Consider the following 25,329-nt stretch of genomic DNA (forward strand, 5'->3'; position numbering starts at 1 on the left):
TGTTATCTTGTTCTTCGGTTCTTCCATCCTTGAGGCTGCTGGGTGGATTCCAGTCTGCCTTCGAGGGTCCTCTGGTTGTTTCCACTTGACGCCTTTTTTCGGCCGATGGACACTGCATTCTTAGGTTGGCACCTCCCTGATCATTCAGTTATTATCCACACCAAGCATCCATCCACATACATCCTCTATCTTTATTTTAATCATAATTGTTAAAGCGAGATGAATACAACAAAAGGGTGGGGAGTCTCTGGGTGCTGTTTCTGTTTTTACAGAGTATTGCTTTGAGTCTCTCTCTGTGTGAGTAGTTGTTGTTACAAAGAATTGCTTTGAGAACAGACTCTGTCTTAGAACGTACTAACACAATTAGTAGCTTGCAAGTTTCACACAGAGAGGGAGAGAAACAGTACCAAAAACCAAGAGACCTCTTAATTAGTAATACCCTGGAATTTAAACTATGGGGAATCAAACTCATTTGTGATTTTAATACAGAACTTCTTTAATATGATCCAACATGAGAACCCCCATTCCTGGGCCGTTCACGCACCACCTCTGGCATGTAAGCTGCTCCCAGCTACTTGTAAGCAAATGACACTAGCTAATATCTCCGGTGCCAGACACAACCCTAGGAACCTCCATTTTGCAGTGTCCAGTTATGCCCGCTGGACACTGCAACCTAAGATGCAACCTGCTGCTTGCCAGGAGCTAGGATTCGCGATGTGACGGAGAGACTACCGAGACTCATCAAGCCCTCGGATCGCTACCCTTCCTGCTTCTCCACGTGGGCACCAAGGATACTGCCAAGAATGACCTTGAGCGGATCACTGTGGACTACGCGGCTCTGGGAAGAAGGATAAAGGAGTATGAGGCGCAAGTGGTCTTCTCGTCCACCCTCCCCATGGAAGGAAAAGGCCTGGGTAGAGACCGTCGAATCGTGGAAGTCAATGAATGGCTACGCAGGTGGTGTCGGAGAGAAGGCTTTGGATTCTTTGACCATGGGATGGTGTTCCAAGAAGGAGTGCTAGGCAGAGACGGGCTCCACCTAACGAAGAGAGGGAAGAGCATCTTCGCAAGCAGGCTGGCTAACCTAGTGAGGAGGGCTTTAAACTAGGTTCACCGGGGGAAGGAGACCAAACCCCTGAGGTAAGTGGGGAAGTGGGATACCGGGAGGAGGCACGAGCAGGAGCACGTGAGAGGGGAGGGCTCCTGCCTCATACTGAGAAAGAGGGGTGATCAGCAGGTTACCTCAAGTGCCTATATACAAATGAACGAAGCCTGGGAAACAAGCAGGGAGAACTGGAAGTCCTGGCACAGTCAAGGAATTATGATGTGATTGGAATAACAGAGACTTGGTGGGATAACTCACATGACTGGAGTACTGTTGTGGATGGATATAAGCTGTTCAGGAAGGGCAGAAAAGGTGGGGGAGTTGCACTGTATGTAAGAGAGCAGTATGACTGCTCAGAGCTCAAGTATGAAACTGCAGAAAAACCTGAGAGTCTCTGGATTAAGTTTGGAAGTGTGAGCAACAAGGGTGATGTCGTGGTGGGAGTCTACTATAGACCACCGGACCAGGGGGATGAGGTGGACGAGGCTTTCTTCCGGCAACTCGCAGAAGTTACTAGATCCCTGGTTCTCATGGGAGACTTCAAATCACCCTGATATCTGCTGGGAGAGCAATACAGCGGTGCACAGGCAATCCAGGAAGTTTTTGGAAAGCGTAGGGGACAATTTCCTGGTGCAAGTGCTGGAGGAACCAACTAGGGGCGGAGCTCTTCTTGACCTGCTGCTCAGAAACCGGGAAGAATTAGTAGGGGAAGCAGAAGTGGATGGGAACCTGGGAGGCAGTGTCCATGAAATGGTCGAGTTCAGGATCCTAACACAAGGAAGAAAGGAGAGCAGCAGAATACAGACCCTGGACTTCAGAAAAGCAGACTTTGACTCCCTCCGGGAACTGATGGGCAGGATCCCCTGGGAGAATAACATGAGGGGGAAAGGAATCCAGGAGAGCTGGCTGTATTTTAAAGAATCCTTATTGAGGTTACAGGGACAAACCATCCCGATGTGTAGAAAGAATAGTAAATATGGCAAGCGATCAGCTTGGCTTAACAGTGAAATCATTGCTGCTCTTAAATACAAAAAAGCTTACAAGAAGTGGAAGATTGGACAAATGACCAGGGAAGAGTATAAAAATATTGCTCGGGCTTGCAGGAGTGAAATCAGGAGGGCCAAATCACACCTGGAGTTGCAGCTAGCAAGAGATGTTAACAGTAACAAGGGTTTCTTCAGGTATGTTAGCAACAAGAAGAAAGCCAAGGAAAGTTTGGGCCCCTTACTGAATGAGGGAGGCAACCTAGTGACAGAGGATGTGGAAAAAGCTAATGTACTCAAGGCTTTTTTTTGCCTCTGTCTTCACGAACAAGGCCAGCTCCCAGACTACTGCACTGGGCAGCACAGCATGGGGAGAAGGTGACCAGCCCTCTGTGGTGAAAGAAGTAGTTCAGGACTATTTAGAAAAGCTGGACGAGCACAAGTCCATGGGGCCGGATGCGTTGCATCCGAGAGTGCTAAAGGAATTGGTGGATGTGATTGCAGAGCCATTGGCCATTATCTTTGAAAACTCATAGCTATCGGGGGAGGTCCCATATGACTGGAAAAAGGCTAATGTAATGCCCATCTTTTAAAAAAGGGAAGGAGGAGGATCTTGGGAACTACAGGCCAGTCAGCCTCACCTCAGTCCCTAGAAAAATCATGGAGCAGGTCCTCAAGGAATCAATTCTGAAGCACTTAGAGGAGAGGAAAATGATCAGGAACAGTCAGCATGGATTCACCAAGGGCAAGTCATGCCTGACTAATCTAATTGCCTTCTATGATGAGATAACTGGCTCTGTGGATGAAGGGAAAGCAGTGGACGTGTTGTTCCTTGACTTTAGCAAAGCTTTTGACACGGTGTCCCACAGTATTCTTGCCAGCAAGTTAAAGAAGTATGGGCTGGACGAATAGACTATAAGGTGGATAGAAAGCTGGCTAGATTGTTGGGCTCAACAGGTAGTGATCAATGGCTCCATGTTTAGTTGGCAGCCGGTATCAAGTGGAGTGCCCCAGGGGTCGGTCCTGGGGCCGGTTTTGTTCAATATCTTCATAAATGATCTGGAGGATGGTGTGGATTGCACCCTGAGCAAGTTTGCAGATGATACTAAACTGGGAGGAGTGGTAGATATGCTGGAGGGTAGGGATAGGATACAGAGGGACCTAGACAAATTGGAGGATTGGGCCAAAAGAAATCTGAGGAGGTTCAACAAGGACAAGTGCAGAGTCCTGCACTTAGGATGGAAGAATCCCAGGCACTGCTACAGACTAGGGACCGAATGGCTCGGCAGCAGTTCTGCAGAAAAGAACCTAGGGGTTACAGTGGACTAGAAGTTGGATATGAGTCAACAGTGTGCCCTTGTTGCCAAGAAGGCCAGTGGCATTTTGGGATGTATAAGTAGGGGCATAGCCAGCAGATCGTGGGACGTGATCGTTCCCTCTATTTGACATTGGTGAGGCCTCATCTGGAGTACTGTGTCCAGTTTTGGGCCCCACACTACAAGAAGGATGTCGAAAAATTGGAAAGAGTCCAGCGGAGGGCAACAAAAATGATTAGGGGACTGGAACACATGACTTATGAGGAGAGGCTGAGGGAACTGGGATTGTTTAGTCTGCAGAAGAGAAGAATGAGGGGGGATTTGATAGCTGCTTTCAACTACCTGAAAGGGGTTCCAAAAACGATGGATCTAGACTGTTCTTGTTGGTAGCTGATGACAGAACAAGGAGTAATGGTCTCAAGTTGCAGTGGGGGAGATTTAGGTTGGATATTAAGAAAAACTTTTTCACTATGAGGGTGGTGAAACACTGGAATGCGTTACCTAGGGAGGTGGTGAAATCTCGTTCCCTAGAAGTTTTTAAGGTCAGGCTTGACAAAGCCCTGGCTGGGATGATTTAGTCGGGGATCGGCCCTGCTTTGAGCAGGGGGTTGGACTAGGTGACCTCCTGAGGTCCGTTCCAACCCTGATATTCTTTGATTCTATGAGTTAGTCAACTTAACAAAGAAATTGATACGTACCAGGCTTGTCAGAGTCCCCCCTTGGGAGAACGTGCTTCAAACCAAACGCACTGCTTCCGGTAGAACAAACAAATTTATTAACTATAAAGGTAGATTTAAGTGTTTATAAGTCAAAGCATAACAAGTCAGATTTGGTAAAATGAAATGAAAGCAAAGAGCTTTCTAAGCCGATCTTAGCACTTTCAGTGCCCTTAAAAACTTAGAAGCTTCTCACCACGGGCTGGCTGGTTGCCCTTCAGCCAGGCTCTCCCCTGCGATCAGAGCTTCAGTCGCATGGTGGTGGAGGTGTCTGTAGATGAAGGTGGAAGAGAGAGGACGTGGCATGGCAAACGTCTCTCTCTTTTAGCATGTCCTGTTCTCCCTCTTGGCTTTGCCCCCCCATTTCAGTCAGGTGAGCATTACCTCATTGCAGTCCCATACACATGAAATTATTACCTATAACATTATTGTAACAATGACTATAACATCACTATCACAACCATGCTCAGTGCATCATGAGCCTTCCAAAGACACACAACATGACAAACTTTGCATTGGATACCTGTCATGGAGTCGCCAGACGAAGCTCTGGAACTGCTCCCTACGAAGCCCGGCAGGACTCTGGGGAAGTGTCCTCTCTGGGAGCAGACTGTCTCCAGGGCAAACCGCTCACATGGCTTCCACCTTCCTGGGTCTGACCTCGAAGCATTCAGCATCCTCTGACCCTCCATGAGCTTCCCACGAGTCCGCCCAGGCGGGGTCCTGGGGAAGCCAGAGGGTCCTGCCCCCAACTTCGCAGTCAGACGTGACTCTCAGCCAGCCAGTAAAACAGAGGTTTATTAGACGACAGGAACATGGTCTAACACAGAGCTTGTAGGTGCAGAGAACAGCACCCCTCAGCTGGGTCCACTTTGGGGGGCAGTGAGCTAGACAACCACCTCTGCACTTCACTCCTCGTCCCAGCCCCCAACTGACTCCCCCTCCAGCCCCTCCTCCTCTGGGCTTTGTCCCTTTCCCGGGCCAGGAGGTCACCCGAGACCTTTGTTCTCCAACCCTTTAGCTATCACCTTGCAGGGGGGAAGGGCCCAGGCCATCAGTTGCCAGGAGACAGAGTGTCGGCCATTTATGTACACTGGCCCTTTGCAACAATCACACCCCCTTATCCCACAACCTAGAGACTTAAGAAATGCATACGGGAAACTGAGGCATCCCTACAGTATTCAGAGGAAACATTAAGAACAGTCCCACTTCGTCACAATACCACACAATCATTTTATGACTATGAACATGGGTGTATAGGTACAGAGCGTCACAGTGGTATTCACTCCCGAGCATCCTCGATCTCTAGTGGCTGGCCCACATGCAGGAGAACAGCCAACTGCTCTCAGTTACGCCACTAGCTCAAGGGGCAGAGGTCTGCAAATGGCCCTGTTCTGCTGACCCCACCCCTGGGACCCCGGTCACAACTCCTCATCAAAGGGGCTCCCAAAACACAGAGACAGTAACCCCATGCCCCAGAAAGTAAAGGCTCCGGCCAAAGGGGAAGTCACCTGGTCGTTAACCACAGAGAGTCACCCAGACACAGTGAGAGTTGTAGGAAGGCCCAGACCGGTGAGCATGGACTGGCGGGTTTCAGCGCAGTAAGGGATAGGATGGACCGGGCGTGTAGACATTACTACTGTCAGGAGGTTCAGTCTACAGCAGAGGATTTGTCCTTTCAAGGATCAGAGTTGTTCACCTCTAAAACAGGTGGAGCCCATCATACAGTGAAAGATTCTATCGTGACTCTTAGCTCTCTCGGGTTCTATAAACCTGCCCCTAAAGGAAAAAGCCATCAGGCAGCAATTTTATGCCCCACAGAGCTCAGCTCCACCTTCTTTCTTTCACCAAAGATCGACTGAGCCTTCCAGTGGTAACATTACCATAAGAGAAGATAGGGTACCTCTGAAGCCTACTTATCACAGTCTGCATTGGAGCCAAAATATTCATTTTGATAAGACTGTCAAGACATGCACCTTACCCCTTTGGATCCAGAGCCACCGACCCTTCCTTTGTGACCATTTGCCTCTTTTCAGGTATGCCTGGTCCTCCATAACCCCCAGACCAATGGGTCATGATATGATTACAACAGGATAGTCTATCCAATTTCACACTGTGCCTATTCCAATCCCACCTTCCCTGGCCCTTTTCAGGGACCCATCTCATGAGGACCTATTACACCAGGAGGTCCTCTTGCTTCTTTCTCTTGGAGTAATAGAAGGGGTACCTTTTAAATTACCAGCAAAAGCATTCTACAGCAAATACTTCCTTATTCCGAAGAGGAAAGAAGGATGGTGACCCATCTGGGACGTAAGAAAGCTCAATACATTCATATGCAAGTTGAAGTTCAGGATAATTCCCTCTCTGTATCCAGGGTACTAGTTTGCATCTCTTGATTTCCGAAATGTGTGCTTCCATATATCCATATGGGGTCGGTCCTGGGGCCGGTTTTGTTCAATATCTTCATAAATGATCTGGAGGATGGTGTGGATTGCACTCTCAGCAAATTTGCGGATGATACTAAACTGGGAGGAGTGGTAGATACGCTGGAGGGCAGGGATAGGATACAGAGAGACCTAGACAAATTGGAGGATTGGGCCAAAAGAAATCTGATGAGGTTCAATAAGGATAAGTGCAGGGTCCTGCACTTAGGACAGAAGAACCCAATGCACAGCTACAGACTAGGGGCCGAATGGCTAGGCAGCAGTTCTGCGGAAAAGGACCTAGGGGTGACAGTGGATGAGAAGCTGGATATGAGTCAGCAGTGTGCCCTTGTTGCCAAGAAGGCCAATGGCATTTTGGGATGTATAAGTAGGGGCATAGCGAGCAGATCGAGGGACGTGATCATCCCCCTCTATTCGACATTGGTGAGGCCTCATCTGGAGTACTGTGTCCAGTTTTGGGCCCCACACTACAAGAAGGATGAGGATAAATTGGAGAGAGTCCAGCGAAGGGCAACAAAAATGATTAGGGATCTGGAACACATGACTTATGAGGAGAGGCTGAGGGAACTGGGATTGTTTAGTCTGCGGAAGAGAAGAATGAGGGGGGATTTGATAGCTGCTTTCAACTACCTGAGAGGTGGTTCCAGAGAGGATGGTTCTAGACTATTCTCAGTGGTGGAAGAGGACAGGACAAGGAGTAATGGTCTCAAGTTGCAGTGGGGGAGGTTTAGGTTGAATATTAGGAAAAACTTTTTCACTAGGAGGGTGGTGAAACACTGGAATGCGTTGCCTAGGGAGGTGGTGGAATCTCCTTCCTTAGAAGTTTTTAAGGTCAGGCTTGACAAAGCCCTGGCTGGGATGATTTAATTGCGGATGGGTCCTGCTTTTGAGCAGGGGGTTGGACTAGATGACCTCCTGAGGTCCCTTCCAACCCTGATATTCTATGATTCTATGATTACTACAGCAATGGAAAGGGTTCTCCCATTCCCATAGGTCATCCACCACCCCAAGGGGCAGTAGGAAGGTTGATGGAAGCATTATTTTCTGTTTAAAGATCAATTATTCTAACTAAACTAAAAGGCATGTGTTTATTCAAATTGTCTTGATATTTTCTGGGGTTTACGGGCATTCAGGGAAGGGTTATTTGTCCAAATATGGATCTGTTTGATCATGAGGTTCCTGAGATACAGCCTTGCCACCAGAGGCAGCTTTTTACAAAGTCATCTTGCTCTTTTAACATTTCACTGCTCACAGCTGGGGCTGAAACTACGGTTCTCCTTGTTCCCTTATGGATCTCGGTCACTTGGCATTATTAGTACATAGCCCCCACTGCCTCTTTGGGAAACCAGGACTGAAAAAGTCAATACCTGCAGGAGTTGGAGTTTCAGAGCAGCACAAGCCAAACTGGTGAGTCACGGACATTGAAATGCAGACAGGCTGCAAGACTAAGTCCCTGTTAACTGCTAGAGAGTTTCCCCAATCTGCTGTCACAGTAAAGCGTTGGCTCAAGGGGATGTGCTGTGGACACTGAACCTAAACTACACCCATGAATTTGAGATTGAACCCTACTTCTGGTAGCTTTCAGACAATATGCATTGTGCATTTTTCTTGCATTTTGTAGAAGTTCCTCTTGAAAGTTTTGCCCTCCGATTCCAAAATGTTTGGGTTAAAAGTAATAGTTTAAAGTGCTCTGAAATCCACATGCAGACCTTTGCTCGGTCTGTACTTAAAACTTTTAACAGCGTAGCTGTGTCAGTTACGGGTGTGAAAAATCACACCACTAACCAATGTTCCCTCGAATATTTTCCATCCACGTGCGGGTTGAATTTTGTTATGTGCTCCACCAGTATTGAGGTAATGTGTGGGTGCACGCTACCAGTTCAAACAAAACCCTAGATAGAATATATATTCTTAAACAGTTCCTAGGTATGGAGGAGGAAGAAAGAATATTAAAACAAGGGATAATTATCAAGGTGCACTGCTTAAGATGTGTATTTAATATGAAATCAAATAAAAAGAAAATGGACACTGCCCTTGGAGTACATGTATTTTATCATCCTTTCTAACAACTCAAGCTAGTAAACACACCCAAATGTGGCCTACTGAAAACAGCTATAGAAATAAAACAAAGCCATGGCCACTTAGTAAAAGCATAAGAAGTATGCACCGGAGACCCAATTTAATAACCTCCTCCTACCATACAGCCTGATCACTAAATCTTCAGGGAAAGCTGCTCTCCAAAAATGAAGCATCTGCCAAAACACTAGCATGCTACCGACTTTCGCAGTTCCCCAAACTATCCCTCTTGCATACATATTATCTGCGCACACAGCCCAGCTTTAAGATGCTAAACAAATCTATGAGTCAACTAGAAACAGTCATGCTCTCATCGCAAATATTAATACAATATTGTCTGATACTGGAAAGGAGAGTAGAAGGTATTCACTCAGGCTTATACCATTTCTATGGGATGTCAATTCTTGATGAATATTTCACACACGTAGAACAGGAAAAATAAGTAATAAAGCAACACACAGCAAACAAAACCCCGAACAAACAAGTGACAACACTGAAAATACAAAGGGAAGTAAAACAGCAACTGGCTGGTGATGGGTATTTTAAATGAGTGTCCAGGACCCACACTGTGCAAGTGCAACAGAGCCCTGTAGAAACAGGCAAAGTTCTCCTGTTTTCATATTGTGTGTGTGTGTGTGTGTGTCACCAACTCAGAAACTCAGAGCAGAAGCCCTGGAGCAGACTGACACATGGCTTCGGAGTTTACAGACAGATCCCTGCTTCAGAGAGCTTGCAAGTAAGGTCTTCATCCTACAAAACACCTATTCCTACTTCTGAGTCAATGGGAGTACTCTGACATGCCAGAACTATACCAGATGGAAAGCATTAAGGCCAGATCTTTGCTAATACCTCTCCCCAGACAAATTCTAAAACTTAATGGGAATCACTTCTCTGAAATCCAACTCTAATTGAAAGGCCAAACAGCATCCATGGTAAAGTTCTTCCAGTTTTAACAATTTATCATGTATTAATTATTAACACAGGATATTTTAAAAAAATCATCAAGATCTCAGTTTTCAGATACCTACAACACTCCAAAAAAATTATGTTGTTGAAAGAATCCTTGTCTTTCTAACCTTAAGCCATTAACACCCATGTAAACTTTGTCTGAAATGTAACCGTGCCAATGTCATGAGCTAGGCCTAGCCACATGCTTTTGCGCCAGTATTCATTCGCTAAAGCCCCAATCCTGCAAACGTCTATGCATGGGAGTCCTGGTAATCCACCTTCACGAGAAGCATAACGCTTGCTGCGCCCCGGCTGAAACGCCCGGGCACCAGCGTGAACGAGGTATTGCATTACTGCGCGGTGATTGGCCTCATAAAACGTCCCATAATCCCCCAAATCAAGTGGCCACTTTTGTCACTGTTTTGAAATCGGCTACAGGAATGCGGCTATGCTCCATTTCTGACAGCTGGCTGCTTATCTGCTCTGGGACAAAGCAACCATTACTGTGGAATGCTGCTGTTGTGAGTGTGTGTGATGTGGGGGGGGAGGGGGGTCTGCTGCTGTCTGAACTTACAAGACAGCATGCTGACACATTCACCCCGCCCAAAACCCACTCTCTCTCCCACCACATACACACACACACACACTCACTCCCTGTCACACTCCACCCGCCGCCCCATTTGAAAAGCATGTTGCAGCCATTTGCACACTGGAATAGCTACCACAACGCACTACTCTTTGTGGCGTTGCAAGAGCTGCTGATGTGGCCACGCCAGTGCGCTTCCAGCTGACAGTGTAAACACAGGGCAGTGTTTTCCCTGCTGCAGTCTCTGAAAGCAGGTTTAACTCCCAGCGCTCTACATCTGCAAGTGTAGCCAAGCCCTAAGAGAGCGGAAATAGCATGAAAGCAGCTTCTTAAAGCAATACCAATCAAAATAAAATCACAGATCTATTTCTTTTAACCTTGGATTGCTGTAATTTACCCATCAGATCACTACGACTGAAAGATCAAAGTGTTTTTTCAATTTGTTCACTGTGTGGACTGGACAGCAGTTTCAAGCCTGATCCTGCACTTATTAAGACCTCATTGCAACCTAAAATGCAGTCTGCACTCTTTAAAAATACTCATAACTTCCTCAGAACTCTAGGAAGAGGACAGATCATAAACACGTATCTACAAAAGCAGCCTAAATGCTTTACAATAAAAAACAAACAAACCCACCAATACAAGTGGCAATGGACGCATGAGCAAATAGGTAGTTTTTCTGTTATTTTTTGTTTCACCTGTAATTTTTATGGGAGCTGGGACCCCTTTTCCTTCTTTAACGAAGCCCATTGTCACAGCTCAGACTTCTAACCCTCAAGCCGGGCTACGGAAACCTCCCCAAAACTGTCCTTGGTATTTTCACTTTGGAGAGCTTTGGGGTTCAAACCTCCACAGTGCCTGTGGTTCGGAGCAACCGATATTTTAAGAAAACTGCTGGGTTAATTCGGACTCTTCCAAACTGACAATAGCCCAAAGTCTGCCTCATGGATCAGGCCACAGTGTCTGTAACCAAGGCGTCTTTCACTCCTCACATGCCTGGAGACTTCAGCGGAGTGACCGAAATGTGGGGTGAGCTGGAATCCTCAACCATAAAGACCAAGGTAAATGTGGAAGCTCTTTTGCACCAGCACCTGCCTAAGAAAGATGGACATTCCAGGACTCCCAGACTGATCCCCTCTGGGGAAGGAAGTTGTAACATCAACACCAGGCTGTGCCAGCCTTGACTTGTCTCCTCGTACCTGACACAGCTTGTGAATGTGGAGTACTGAGTCGGCGACCCCATCGCCTGGTTCCTTGACTGCAGCTCTAGCTCCTACTCCAGGGGAGTTGAAAGAGCTGCAGAGTTGGAATCACTTGTCAGTTTCAATATCTGATTGTTACTATTTCAGTTTTTCAGACTTTGTGTGATGGGTTCAGTCACAGAGACCCCCTTGGGACTGTCACCTGACGTGCTGAATTTACCTCTAAGCCCATTTTCTCTGCCAGTTTGGGCCTCCAGAACCCTGCCTTGTTGAGCCAGACAAGCTAGCCTGCTACAAAACAGACCTAAACCACGCCCCCAAAGCTGCAGAATTAACTGAAAACAGCTCAGCAAGTGCTCCCGTCTTCAGCACCCAACTCCCAATGGGATCCAAACCCCAAATAAATCTGTTTTACTCTGTATAAAGCTCATACAGGGTAAACTCATAAATTGTCCGCCCTCTATAACACTGATAGAGAGATATGCACAGGTGTTTGCTCCCCCAGGTATTAATCACTTACTCTGGGTTAATTGTGATTTTATCCTATAAAAAGTAGGATTTAATTGGTTCCAAGTAATAACAGAAAGAACAAAGTAAGTTACCAAGCAAAATAAAACAAAACACGCAAGTCTAAGCCTAACACATTAAGAAACTGAATACAGGTAAATCTCACCCTTAGAGATGTTCCAATAAGCTTTTTTTCACAGACTAGACTTCTTCCTAGTCTGGGCCCAATTCTTCCCTGGTACAATCCTTGGTTGTTCCAGCTCAGGTGGTGACTAGGGGATTTCTCATGACTGGCAGCCTCCTTTGTTCTGTTCCACTCCCTTTTATAGCTTTGGCCCAAGGCATGACTCCTTTGTCTCTCTCTGGGTTCCTACCCCTCCTTCTAAATGGAAAAGACCAGGTTTAAGATGGATTCCAGTATCATGTGACATGGTCACACATCCTGTGAGACCCCAGCCTCCATTCTTCCAAGGCTGCCCAGCACCTACCCTAGGAAGGTTTGCAAGTAAACAGAGCCATGTGCAGGTGATTGATTCTGAAGCACCCTGAATGGCTTCCACTTAATATGTTTACATCAGTGATACACGTTTGTCTTATTCTCCTGAGTCCAGACCTAGAAATAACATATGCACAAATGGGATGACCACACTCAATAGATTATGAGCTTTGTAATGGTACCTTACAAGAGACCTTTTGCATGAAGCATATTCCAGTGACATTATATATACGCTCATTAGCATATTGCCATAAAACATATGGAGTGCAAGTCACACTTTGTTTTTATCAAGTGGGAGCCATCCCACTCTTTCTATTCTAACCCAGTGGTACAGTGGGGCTCAGTGCGTGCATGGGTGTATGAAACCTCTCACATCCACAGAAGGAAGGAGCTAAAAAGAATAAGTCTCAAATCTAAATAACACTAAAATGCTGCCCTACAAAATGACTGAGCTCCTTGTTCTGTGAAAGTGGTCAAAGAACCTGAGCTGCTGGATACATACGTTAAAATTCTGTACATTAATGGCTGTGTCTGTATTAAGGTTTTATCTGTAGAAGCCACCAGCAGAAGCTACACACTGGTGAGGTCTAAGACGGAAGCTCTGAAGTTGTGGCTTAAATGTGAGCAATAAATTGGTGTTAGAATTGAAATATTCAAGCGGCTGAGTGTGGATCGCATGGCCTGGGTGAAGTTCTGTGACTGGGATTAATAACTAAATGGACAGCTGCCTCCTTGGGTTCCTGTTTCAGGATTTATAAGGGCTGATTTTCTACTGTATAATATCTTGTTCTTTTAACATTTTATTTCACACAGCTGGGGCTGAAACTATGGTTCTCTTTGTTCCCTGACGGATCTTGGTCATTTGGCATTTATCTCTGTACGTAGCCCCCACTGCCTCTTTGGGAAACCAGGACTGAAAAAGTCAATACCTGTAGGATTTGGAATTTCAGAGCAGCACAAGCCAAACTGGTGAGTCACTGACATTACAGATGGGCTGCAAGACTAAGTCCCTGTTAACTGCTAGAGGGTTTCCCCAATCTGCTGTCAGTAAAAGGTTGGTTCAAGGGGATGTGCTGTGGCCATTGAACCTAAATTGCACCCATGAATTTGAGATTGAGCCCTACATAGCTATGCCAGGAAAAGCTCTACATTACACATAGTCATAGTGGCAAAAAAATCCAGTAAATAAAATCAAGGTAATTAAGTGCCCATAAACTACATTAATGTGGAGTTAAGGAGGCCCACTGCTTCCTCCTGCCCTCCCAGCATGTGGATGGGAGCTAAAGTTAAACCTCTGCAAATTAGGAAATGAAGAGTTAAAGTACATGTCCTAACTGCAAAACAACCTTAACTCTGCCCCTTCCCTATCTCTGGAGTTGGCACTCACCACTGGAAACAGTTCAGTAAGGAAGGTTTACAAATTACCAGGGAAGTGGCAGCTTCAACATCTCAGGAAGTCTTTGAGTCAAGACTAGATGCCTTTCTGGAAGATGCTTTAATCCAACACAAGGCATTCAGCTCAACTTGGAAGCAAATGGACGAAATTTTCTTGCCTGTGTTATAGAAGAGGTCAGACTAGATGACCTAATCGTCACATCTGGCCATAAAAAACCCATGAATCTACAATAGATACAAGGAAGGACTAAGAGAACATGCCACTGTTTGTGTTGTGTTGCACAGATGGGAATACCGGCATTTATCTGCATGCCCTCCAGCTGTGTGCACTCCGCCATCTCTAGCTAGAATTTGTTGCTGGAGGGATTACTGGGAGCATCTTGGCAGAGCTGTGACTGGGATATGAAGGGGGGGTGGGTGTGAAACTTGGGGCACCAAGTCTGTCTCATTTCCATGCTGAGTGTTTCAGAGTAACAGCCGTGTTAGTCTGTATTCGCAAAAAGAAAAGGAGTACTTGTGGCACCTTAGAGACTAACCAATTTATCTGAGCATGAGCTTTCGTGAGCTACAGCTCACTTCATCGGTATGCATCCGATGAAGTGAGCTGTAGCTCACGAAAGCTCATGCTCAAATAAATTGGTTAGTCTCTAAGGTGCCACAAATACTCCTTTTCTTTATGCTGAGTGTTGTAGGTTGTGTCAGTGAAGGTGCACAAGGATGTGTTCTTGTCACATAGACTGTCAGCAGCCTGGTGGCGTATGTGTAAAGAGAAGTTGTTAGACTTTGTGCTGTACTGCTCCTGTTCCCAAAGTGTTGTGTAGCAGGGGAGGGCAGAGGGTGTCACTGTGTGTGTCACTAGCACGCTGGGGTGATGCTGAAACAGGACAGAGTAGAGGTTGCATTCTGGGGCTGGTGTGAACCTTAACTCTGCATTTCCCCTTCCAAGAACTGAGGGGACAGGAATCCTTACCCAGCGAGGTCACATTCTCATAGTTCTCCTGCATGATGTCTCTGCAGAGGGCTCTCTGAGCGGGGTCCAGCAGAGCCCCCTCTTCCCTGGTGAAATACACAGCCACCTCCTTGAAGGTCACCAGTCCCTGAAAGAGCAAGAGTCCAACACTCAGGACCTGCTGCTCCACACACAACCCCGCTATTCGTGGGGGAGAGGAGCCAATGAAATTGGAGCTCTGGGAGGCTTGCTGTCAAAAGAGTTCCAACCCCCCACAACGCTCAGAGCATCCAGGAAACACTAGGGTGAGGGGACGAAGAGAGAGCTCCTCATACACGCCGACTAGCCACAGACTGATGCAGGAGATGGAGCCCTTAGCAGGGTCTAGGGAAAGCTGCCTGGTAGGAAGAGAAGGGGAAGTCAATAATTTTAGGAGAAATGGGGGAATTTATAGGTATATGTGATAACGAGAGAGAAAAGGGGAAGAAGTAGAGAGAATTTTTACCAGTATTTGAGAGGCAAGTGACACAAACAGGGAAAGGATGCAATTACCTCCCCTCCCAAACACACACTTCTCCCCCTGGAAATTCCTGGCTGCACAGAGACGGCTCAGTCCCCCATAGTGTGAAAAACTGCTCTCTGTCTTAATGTGCTAACAGGAGCAGTTACTGATGAGTCAGGTGGGGTGAGGGGGTGTAGGTCAAACATTTCACTGCACCACCTCAGTTCCCTACATCAGACAGGGAGACGCTGCCGCGACTGGGCTGTGCCCCGCCTGGGCCTTGAAGCACCAGCCCCGGGAAGCCCATGCTGGGAGGTGGTGTCTGGGGGAGGGGAAATAAAGAAGCCCCTCTGCCCCCCCCCATTGCAAACACTGGTATCGCACTGGAGTGTAACTGGCCCCCCTCTGCCTGTGCCGGGCTTTTGCCCCCCTCACCCTCAGGCAGGCCTCACCCCGGAGCTTACGCCCGGTTCCTCCCCCCACGATTTTGCCCTCAGCCCCCTCCTAACCCTGCCTCCAGCTGCTTGACCCCCCTCCCCGACCTGTCAATTCCCGCCCCCCCGCTCAGACCCCGGCCGCCCCCCGCTCCAATCTGCCCCCTGGCCCCTTTCTGAGCCCGGTGAAGGGCAGCCGGCAGAACCGGGGGCCAAGGAAGGGCAGGCAGAAGGGCAGCGGCTTCCGCAGATGTTACTGAGCATGCTCCGTGCCCCCTAAGTAGCCAAAACAGAGATTCCAGATAACAGCCCTGTGAGTCTGTATTCTTAAAAAGAAAAGGAGGACTTGTGGCACCTTAGAGACTAACCACTTTATTTGAGCATAAGCTCACGAAAGCTTCCCCTTTTCCTTTTGCGAAAACAGAGATTTTCACACTACGCCCCCCAGGCTTGCAAGGAGCGGGGGCTCTGCGCACTAGGGCCCCGCTGCAGCGTCCCGCGCGGGCTGCGCCTCCCCCTGGCCCCGCGGGGCTGGGGCGGCCTTCGCAGCCCCCGGGACCGGCCGCCCGCGGTCTGGCGCCAGGGCCGGAGGCTCAGAGCCGCACAAGCCCCGCGGGGGCCGGCTGGGGCGCTTGGAGCAGCCGACCCGCCCCCGCAGGCTCGCCCAAAGCTCGCGGGGATGGAGGAGCCCCGCCCCCCCGCAGCCCGAAAAAAGGTGACGGATGCACCGACCCCCCCGCAGCAAGGTCCCGCCTGCACCGACCCTCCCGCCGCCTCCCACGGCCCAGCCAGGCCCCGGGCTCAGCCCCTGCAGCGGCTCCGCGACTCACAGGCACGCCGGGGCCCGGCCAGGAGCGCGGCAGCCCGGCCCGGCGTCTGCAGGACCCACAGGAAGGGGCAGGAGCAGCCGGGAGCGGGGCGGGCTGGAGGAAGCAGGAGAACAAAGCCCGGAGATCGGGCCCGGGGCAGGTCCGTTCCCCGCGGGGAGCCAGCCCCGGGCTCTGCCCCCGTCCGCTCCGGAGCCAGAGACTCCAGGTGCCCGAGAGCCCCCGGGGGAAGCGCTGGGGCCGGGCAGGAAAGTGACTCTCTGCCCTGGGGAGCCCCAGACGCTGCAGCCCTCGGGGGTCGGCCCCGGCACGGCTGGGATTGGGGGGGGGGGAGAGACTGGGGCCTGGCGGGGTTCCCCTGGGGTGTGGGGAAGGGGAAAAACCGGAGGTGCAGGGCGGGGGGAGGTTTGTCGGTCACGGGCGTTTGAATTGTCTCTGTGCAGCCAGGAAATCCCAGGAGGAGAAGTGGGGGGGGATGAGTTCATTGCACCCTTTCCCTATTTGTGCCACTTTGCTCTCTCACACTGCTCCAGATTCTCTCTAGTTCTTCCCCTTTTCTCTCTCGTTATCCCATATGGCTCATCAGTTCCAAGGAGATCCTTCCCCTATTTCTCTTAAAATGATTGACGCTCCATTCTCTTCCTACCAGGCAGCTCTCCCTAGACCCTGCTCGGGGCCCCATCTCCTGCATGTCTCTGGTTAGTCTGTGTGATGGATCTGCTGGGAGAGACGAGGAGCTCTCTCTTCGTCCCCTCACCCTGGTGTTTCCTGGATGCTCGGAGCCTTGTGGGGGGTTGAAACTCTTTTGACAGCGAGCCTCCCGGAGCTCCAATTTGATTGGCTCCTCTCCCCCACGAATAGTGGGGTTGTGAGTGGGGCAGCAGGTCCTGAGTGTTGGACTCTTACTCTTTCAGGGACCAGTGACCTTCGAGGAGGTGGCTGTGTATTTCACCAGGGAAGAGGGGGCTCTGCTGGACCCTGCTCAGAGAGCCCTCTGCAGAGACGTCATGCAGGAGAACTATGAGAATGTGAGCTCGCTGGGTAAGGATTCCTGTCCCCTCAGTTCTTGGAAGGGGAAATGCAGAGTTAAGGTTCACACCAGCCCCAGAATGCAACCTCTACTCTGTCCTGTTTCAGCATCACCCCAGCGTGCCAGTGACACACACAGTGACACCCTCTGCCCTCCCCTGCTACACAACACTTTGGGAACAGGAGCAGTACAGCACAAAGTCTAACAACTTCTCTTTACACATATGCCACCAGGCTGCTGACAGTCTATGTGACAAGAACACATCCTTGTGCACCTTCACTGACACAACCTACAACACTCAGCATGGAAATGAGACAAACTTGGTGCCCCAAGTTTCACACGCACCCCCCCTTCATATCCCAGTCACAGCTCTGCCAAGCTGCTCCCAGTAATCCCTCCAGCAACAAATTCTAGCTAGAGATGACGGAGTGCACACAGCTGGAGGGCATGCAGGTAAATGCTGGTATTCCCATCTGTGCAACACAACACAAACAGTGGCTTGTTCTCTTAGTCCTTCCTTGTATCTATTGTAGATTCATGGGTTTTTTATGGCCAGATGTGACGATTAGGTTATCTAGTCTGACCTCTTCTATAACACAGGCAAGAAAATTTCGTCCATTTGCTTCCAAGTTGAGCTGAATGCCTTGTGTTGGATTAAAGCATCTTCCAGAAAGGCATCTAGTCTTGACTCAAAGACTTCCTGAGATGTTGAAGCTGTCACTTCCCTGGTAATTTGTAAACCTTTGCACCAGCCTTCCTGAACCATTCCCAGTGGCGAGTGCCAACTCCAGGGATAGGGAAGGGGCAGAGTTAAGGTTGTGTTGCAGTTAGGACATGTACTTTAACTCTTCATTTCCTAGTTTTCAGAGGTTTAACTTTAGCTCCCATCCACATGCTGGGAGGGCAGGAGGAAGCACTGGGCCACTGTAACTCTGCATTAATGTAGTTTATGGGCATTTAATTACTTTGATTTTATTCAGTAGTGGTTTGGGCTTTTTTTGCCACTGTAACTGTGTGTACCCTAAAGCTTTTGCTCTCCAAGCTGTGTTGGTTAGCGGTGTGATTTTTCACACCCCAAACTGACAGAGCTACGCTGGAAAAACTTTTAAGTGCAGACCTAGCAAAACTCTGCATGTGGATATTAGGGCACTTTAAAATACTACTCTTGACCCAAACTTGTTGGAATCAGAGGGCAAAGCTTCCAAGAGGAATTTCAGCAGACTGTAAGAAAAATGCACAACGCATATTATGTGAAAGCTACCAGAGGTAAGGCTCAGGTGTGGTTCAGGTTTAGTGGCCACAGCACATCCCCTTGAGCCAACCCTTTACTGTGACAGCAGATTGCGGGAAACCCTCTAGCAGTTAACAGGGACTTAGTCTTGCAGCCTGTCTGCATTTCAATGTCCGTGACTCACCAGTTTGGCTTGTGCTGCTCTGAAATTCCAAATCCTACAGGTATTGACTTTTTCAGTCCTGGTTTCCCAAAGAGGCAGTGCTACGTACTAACTACGTACTAACTGAGATAAATGCCAAGTGACCGAGATCTGTGAGGGAACGAGGGGAATCGTGGTTTCAGCCCCAGCTGTGTGCAGTGAAATGTTAAAAGAGCAAGATGATTTTGTAAAAGCTGCCTCTGGTGGCAGGGCTGTATCTCAGGAACCTTGTGATCAAATAAGCCCATATTTGGATCAATAACCCTTCCCTGAATGCCCGTAAACCCCAGAAAATATCAAGACAATTCGAATAAACACATGCCTTTTAGTGTAGTTAGAATAATTGATCTTTAAACAGAAAATAATGCGTCCATCAACCTAGCTACTGCCACTTGGGTCAGTGGATGACCTATGGCAATGGGGAACCCTTTCCATTGCTGTAGTAATGTCTACACGCCCGGTACTTTGGTTAAAAGACCATTATCCATGCAGATATGAGTCGAGTTCTCAGGTCAGTTTCATAGTAGAGATGATGAGTTTCAAAGGTGTAAATAGTTCTTCCAGAATTAGTTGCATTGGTCACAGTCCAGTGCCCAATATCAGAGTGACCCAGACTGGAGCTGAGGACCTCAACCTTGCAACTCAAACTTCCCCTGGCAAAGCTTAAGCAGATCTGAGATAACAGGATCAGGGCCCAGGAGTTCTTTTTATAGCTCTCGTGCAGCCTCTTGACAGCCCACATTCTTTTGGTGCGGCATTGTGGCTTGAAATAACCCCCCCTATTTCCTATGCATACACAGGTAACTAGTTGTATTCATCAGCCCAAGGTAATTCTCCATTGAGCAGTTCATAGACCAGTGGTGGGCAGCCTGTGGGCTGCATGTGGCCTGTCAGGGTAAACTGCTGGCAGACCACCAGACACTTTGTTTACATTTCTACAGCCGTCCACAGCTCCCAGTTTCCACGGTTCACTGTTCCTGGCCAATGGGAGCTGTGGGAAGCGGCGGCCCGCAGCTCCCATTGGCTGGAAACGGTGAACCGCAGCCACTGGGAGCTGTTGTGCAAATGTAAACAAACTGTTTGGCAGCCCGCCAGCGGTTTACCGTGATAGGTCACAGGTTGCCCACCACTGTCATAGACAATTTACTACAAACTTCAAAGAGAAATATAGACAAAGACATTATTACACCCAAGTTTCATATAAATGTTAATATTGCCTTTTGAGCTATGATTCAGTACGTGTAGTGACAGACAGGAACTGTCTGTTTACATCGTTAACATCTAACAAGTTATAAGTGAACACACAGAATTAGTATTACCCCTAATTCTCTCACAAAACCGGTTTGCATTTCAGAGCTCTCATCTATGGGACATGGCTACGTTAGCTATTTATAAGGAATAGCCCTAAATACATATTTTTCTCATGTGACTTTAAAGTTTGGGTAATTTAGTCTGCTAGTTGCTAAACCTTTCTGGATCAATGTCACGGGAGTGTCTGGCTGTGTGTGTTCCCAGCAGAGATGGGGATAGTTAAATGCATCTGTCCTGCCCCTTGGAGCACCTGGGAAGCTGCCCCAAGCATTTTACTGCTTTACAATAGACTGGTTTAAAACCAATAGCTGCTTCTTTGTAAGAAATGTCCCATGAACTCCCCTGATCTCCTTTGTTTTCTATCCCCTGAGCAGGATTTCCCGTTCCCAAACCAGATGTGATCTCCCAGCTGGAACGAGGGGAGGAGCCGTGGCTCCTGGATCTCCAGGGCTCTGAGGAAGGAGAGATCCTGAGCGGCGCGTGTGCAGGTGAGGGATCATTAAACCAATTCAAAAATGCTCCATGCCTGAAGGAGTGAGCTGGGACTCCCTAAAAAGGCCTTGGGAGCTCTCGGAGTTCAGGAGTATCCCCAGAAGGCCTTGCACCCTATGGGCAGCTATCGCTCACAGCTTCCTACCCATCCTGATTGACACCCGGCAGCAGCTCCCTCCCTGACGGATACAATTCTGCCTCCACATCCTCTCTTCTCGCTGCTGTGGAGAAAAGTTTAGGAGAATTCACTACCAGGGTTTTTTTCCCTGTCTCTCAAGCTCTAATTTCAGTTTGTTTCCTTCTTTTCCACCCCTGTTTCTGAGGTTTCTCTCTCTGTCCTAACAGGTGCTGGGATGGTGAATGAGAACGAGGAGCAGAATCCTGAGCAGGAAGATGCTGAGCAAGTGGAAGCGCGCGGGGGATTATCGCAAGGATCGAAAGGGAATGTGTCCAGGTGTTGTGTGAAGGGGAAAGCCTGTGAGAACCAGCACAGGCCACAGAGGCCGCAGGGAAACCAGCCCAGGGAGAAAGTGGGTAAATCCATTAATTGTCAGGGGACTCACCAAGACTCCAAGGAAATCACAGCCCAGCAGGGAATACCTACAGGAGAGAGAAAAAACACATGCCCTGAGTGTGGGAAACACTTCACTCTGAACTCCACCCTCGTTAGACATCAGAGGATCCACACAGGGGAGCACCCCTACAAATGCTGTGAGTGCGGGAAACAGTTCAGTGAGAAATCAAACCTTATTACTCATCAGACAAGCCACACAAGAGAGAAACCCTATGAATGCTGTGAGTGCGGGAAAAGCTTCACTCGGAGTTCAACCCTTACTAGACATCAGAGAATCCATACAGGAGACAGACCCTATGAGTGCTGTGAGTGCGGAAAAAAGTTCACTCAGAGCTCAGTCCTTATTAATCACCAGCGAATGCACACAGGAGAGCGCCCCTATACATGCTGTGAGTGCGGGCAAACATTCGCTCAGAGCTCAGCCCTGTTTAAGCATGAGAAGATCCACACAGGAGAGCGCCCCTATGAATGCTCTGAGTGCGGGAAACAATTCATTGAGAAATCAAAATTTATGAAACATCAGAAGAGTCACACAGGAGGGAGACCTTATGAATGTTGTCAGTGTGGGAAACAGTTCAGTGAGAAATCAAGCCTTACTAAACATCAGGCAAGCCACACAGATGAGAGACCCTATGAGTGTAGTGAGTGCGGGAAAAGCTTCACTCGGAGCTCATCCCTCATAAGACATCAGAGGATCCACACAGGAGAGAGACCGTATAAATGCTGTGAGTGTGGGAAAAGCTTTGCTTTCAAATCAGACGTTAATAAACATCAGAGGGTCCACACGGGAGAGCGCCCCTATGAATGCCGCGAGTGCGGGAAACAGTTCAGTCAGAAATCAAACCTTAGGGCACATCAGAGAGGCCACACAGAGCAGAGTCCCCATGAGTGCCATGAGTGCGGGAAAAAGTTCACTCAGCTCTCAAGCCTTATTAATCACCAGAGAATCCACCCGGGAGAGCGCCCCTATGAATGCTGTGAGTGGGGGAAACAGTTCAGTGAGAAATCAAACGTTCTTAAACGTGAGGCAGACCACACAGGAGAGAGACCCTATGAGTGCTGCGAGTGCGGGAAAAAGTTCACTCAGCGCTCAGGCCTTATTAATCACCAGAGAATCCACACAGGAGAGCGCCCCTATACATGCTGCGAGTGTGGGAAAAAGTTCACTCAGAGCTCAGGCCTTATTAAACATCGGAGGATCCACACAGGAGAGAAACCCTATGAGTGCTCCGAGTGCGGGAAAAGTTTCACTGAGAGCTCATCCCTTATTAGACATCAGGGGATCCACACGGGAGAGAGACCCTATGAATGCTTTGAGTGTGGGAAAAGCTTCACTTTTAAATCGGACCTTATTAATCATCAGAGGATCCACACATGAGAGCAGCCTGTGAATGCTGTGAAAGAGGGAAAAGTTTCACCTGGAGCTCACACCTTAATAGACATCAGTGATTTCACAGGATAGAGACACACCATAAGAACTTTGTGTAGGGCAGAGAAAAGATTTTTTTTTTTTAAAGACATTTGTTAATTCCTACACAGGGACTTTGGTGAAAACAGCCCTAAATTTGTGTCACCCTGTTCTCTCAGCTCCCCCAGGTGAGTTGCCCACTTTTTCTTTGCAGGTCGCCCTTCTCTGGGGTGACCCATGGTCCTTTCTACCTACTCCTTTCTCCTGTGAGTCATGAGAGTGTGTCTCCTTCTGGCCAGGAGTGTCCATCAGCCTCAAGTGGGGTTAATAGGGGTGACCTCAGGTAGGGGTGATCTAAAATTGACCTGGGCTTTGTCTCCGCTAGGATTTTCCAGTCTGCTGGAGGTAGTGATCCTAATGTAAACACCCTGCTGTATGTGCAGTGCTGACATAGCCCAGGGGCTGGGGTTAGTTCGCACCTTCCCCTTTGACCTGTCCTAATCGACACCAATGTTCCTGCTCTGGACAATCCCTGAGCAGCACATTTATACTGGCCCTGCTCTAGCAGAGCGAGTGTTAGTCACCAAGTTCCCCCTTTGGCGACAGATTGTCTCATTCCCAGTTGTTCTCACGCTGATCCAGGTTGTTCTGGGCAGTAGGTATTTTTCTTTTTAACATTTTCCTTATTGAAAATCTATTTCAATATAACAAAGAGGAGGAGCAGGAGTGGGACAAATGTATCATTTTGGCCCCTGTGACACTGGAAGGAAATGGGGTGAGTCGACGGGATTCCCTCCTTCCCCATCACCGTCACTAGGCCCGCTCACTCCAGCAGCGCTGGGTTCTGTTTGAGCCACAATGGAGCTTATCCACTTATAATCTACCCCCCCACCCACCTCCCAAAGAGTCTCTGCACTTCATAGCAAATTGATCCTAAATCCGACTTGTTACGGCTGGAGATGAAAATGTCCCAGACCTGGATGGGGAATTTCCATGGATCCCAAACACCATGCGATCATTCCCCATTTAAATCTCAGTTTCTGTCTATTGACAGAGCAACTTGTGGAAATTTTCCTGCTGAGCTGGGATCGTTTGCAGACGAGAAGGTCAGCAGTTTTTCCCTGATATGATGATAATTTTCTTGTTTTGTCAATAACAATTCCATAATAATGAAGTGCTGTTGAGTGAAACAGGTTTGAATGGATCAGAGGAGAAAGTGACAGGGGAATCTGCTCTGCTGATTTTTGAGTTATCGGATGTAACCTGCTCTGGAATTTAATTTTATATGAAACTGAAAGTGACTTATACAGAGCTAGTTGAGTGGTGTTAAGTATAGTTTACGTTTAGTGAGCTGTGTTCTTCATTTTATTTGTTTGTTCATTTTAATGAAATGTATAAAAGCCATAATGAGTCATCTCTTTCAATAAGTCACATGGGTCAGAACCATGGAGCATCTGGGTGGAGATCAGCCAGTCCAAGTTGGAGCCTTATCGGCTCCCTCTGTATTAACCCTTTGGCTCTCACATGAGAGCAGCTGTGGGGGTAGGGGGTGGGAACCTATCTCAGCTCCCGCTGGATTCTAGGGAGCTCAGAGCATCACAAGTAAAAAATGAGCTCACCTACACAGGCTTTTAGGAGTAGGGAGTTGGTGGAAGGGCAGGGTATCTCTAAGTAGGGGTGGGATGGCGGTGGATTTCTCTGCTGTCACTGTCATGACCAGGACCAGCCAGCACACCCATCTGGCTTGCCCTGGGATTGTGTCTGGTCAGGATCAGCTGATGTTGGGGGTCTGGTTCGAAGGGTTGTAAATGGAGGGGAAGAGATTGTGCCTTTTAGCCATTGTGGTGTTGGCAGACTGAAGATGTGTTTGTGTTTTGGGGGAACATTGGGGAATAACTGAAAGAGGGCAGGCAGAGTTAAGGTTGTGTGGGCAACCTTATCTCTTAGTTTCCTATTTTTCAGGCGTGTGAGTTTTGCTGAAGTTGAGCTTCTCCAGGCAGACAACATTCCACCAGGCACTTAACTCCTTGTTAATGATGTTTTTTGTCCTTTAATTACTCCTTGAGGAATTCTGCACCAAAACATTAAAAATTCTGCACGCTATTTTAAAATTTTGTGTATTTTATTTGTCAAAGTAACACAATATAATCACTCCAGTTTCAGTTATTCAAAATACCTGTCAACAAATATGTCAACAATACAGACAACAGCAAAAATGATTCCCCGAGGAGAAAGAGAGTTAAAGAAACCCCTACAATAACCGAATTCCAGATGGGGGATGCTGGAGGGGGCTGTGTGGGGCCCCCAGAGCCCAGACACCTGCACTCCCATCCCCCCAGAGCCCAGCTACAGGGCAGCCCCCAGACACCAGTCCCCCCTCTCCCCATAGCCCAGCTGCGGGACAGCTGCCAGACACCAGTTCCGGCCTCTCCACAGAGTCTAGCCATGGGGCAGCCCCTGGCCCAGATGCCAACACCCCAGGGGCTTTACTCCCCACAACTTCTTTACTGTCCTGCCGGGGGATGTGGTGTGGTGCAGCCCTGCCCTTCCCCACTCTTTGCCAGAGCTGGCAGGGTATCCCAGGCCCTTTCCCGT

At 48.4% G+C, this 25,329-nt stretch overlaps 1 protein-coding gene across 1 annotated transcript; it reads left to right on the forward strand.

The window, feature by feature from the left end:
* The first annotated feature begins 16,203 nt into the window (after positions 1-16,203).
* Positions 16,204-24,845, forward strand: LOC144258269 (uncharacterized). Its single transcript, XM_077806710.1, has 4 exons — positions 16,204-16,374; positions 17,401-17,527; positions 20,635-20,748; positions 21,098-24,845. The coding sequence occupies exons 1-4, from the start codon at positions 16,339-16,341 to the stop codon at positions 22,702-22,704; spliced, it is 1,884 nt and encodes a 627-aa protein (XP_077662836.1). The 5' UTR covers positions 16,204-16,338; the 3' UTR covers positions 22,705-24,845.
* Positions 24,846-25,329: the final 484 nt, after the last annotated feature.

This window comes from Eretmochelys imbricata, chromosome 28 (genome assembly GCF_965152235.1).
Source record: "Eretmochelys imbricata isolate rEreImb1 chromosome 28, rEreImb1.hap1, whole genome shotgun sequence".
Lineage (NCBI taxonomy): Eukaryota > Metazoa > Chordata > Testudines > Cheloniidae > Eretmochelys > Eretmochelys imbricata.

Coding starts and splice junctions, on each gene's coding strand:
- LOC144258269 (XM_077806710.1), top strand. CDS start 16,339: ATGGAGGAGCCCCGCCCCCCCGCAGCCCGAAAAAAG. Junction 16,375..17,400: donor CCCCCGCAGCCCGAAAAAAG/GTGACGGATGCA, acceptor TTACTCTTTCAG/GGACCAGTGACCTTCGAGGA. Junction 20,749..21,097: donor CCTGAGCGGCGCGTGTGCAG/GTGAGGGATCAT, acceptor CTGTCCTAACAG/GTGCTGGGATGGTGAATGAG.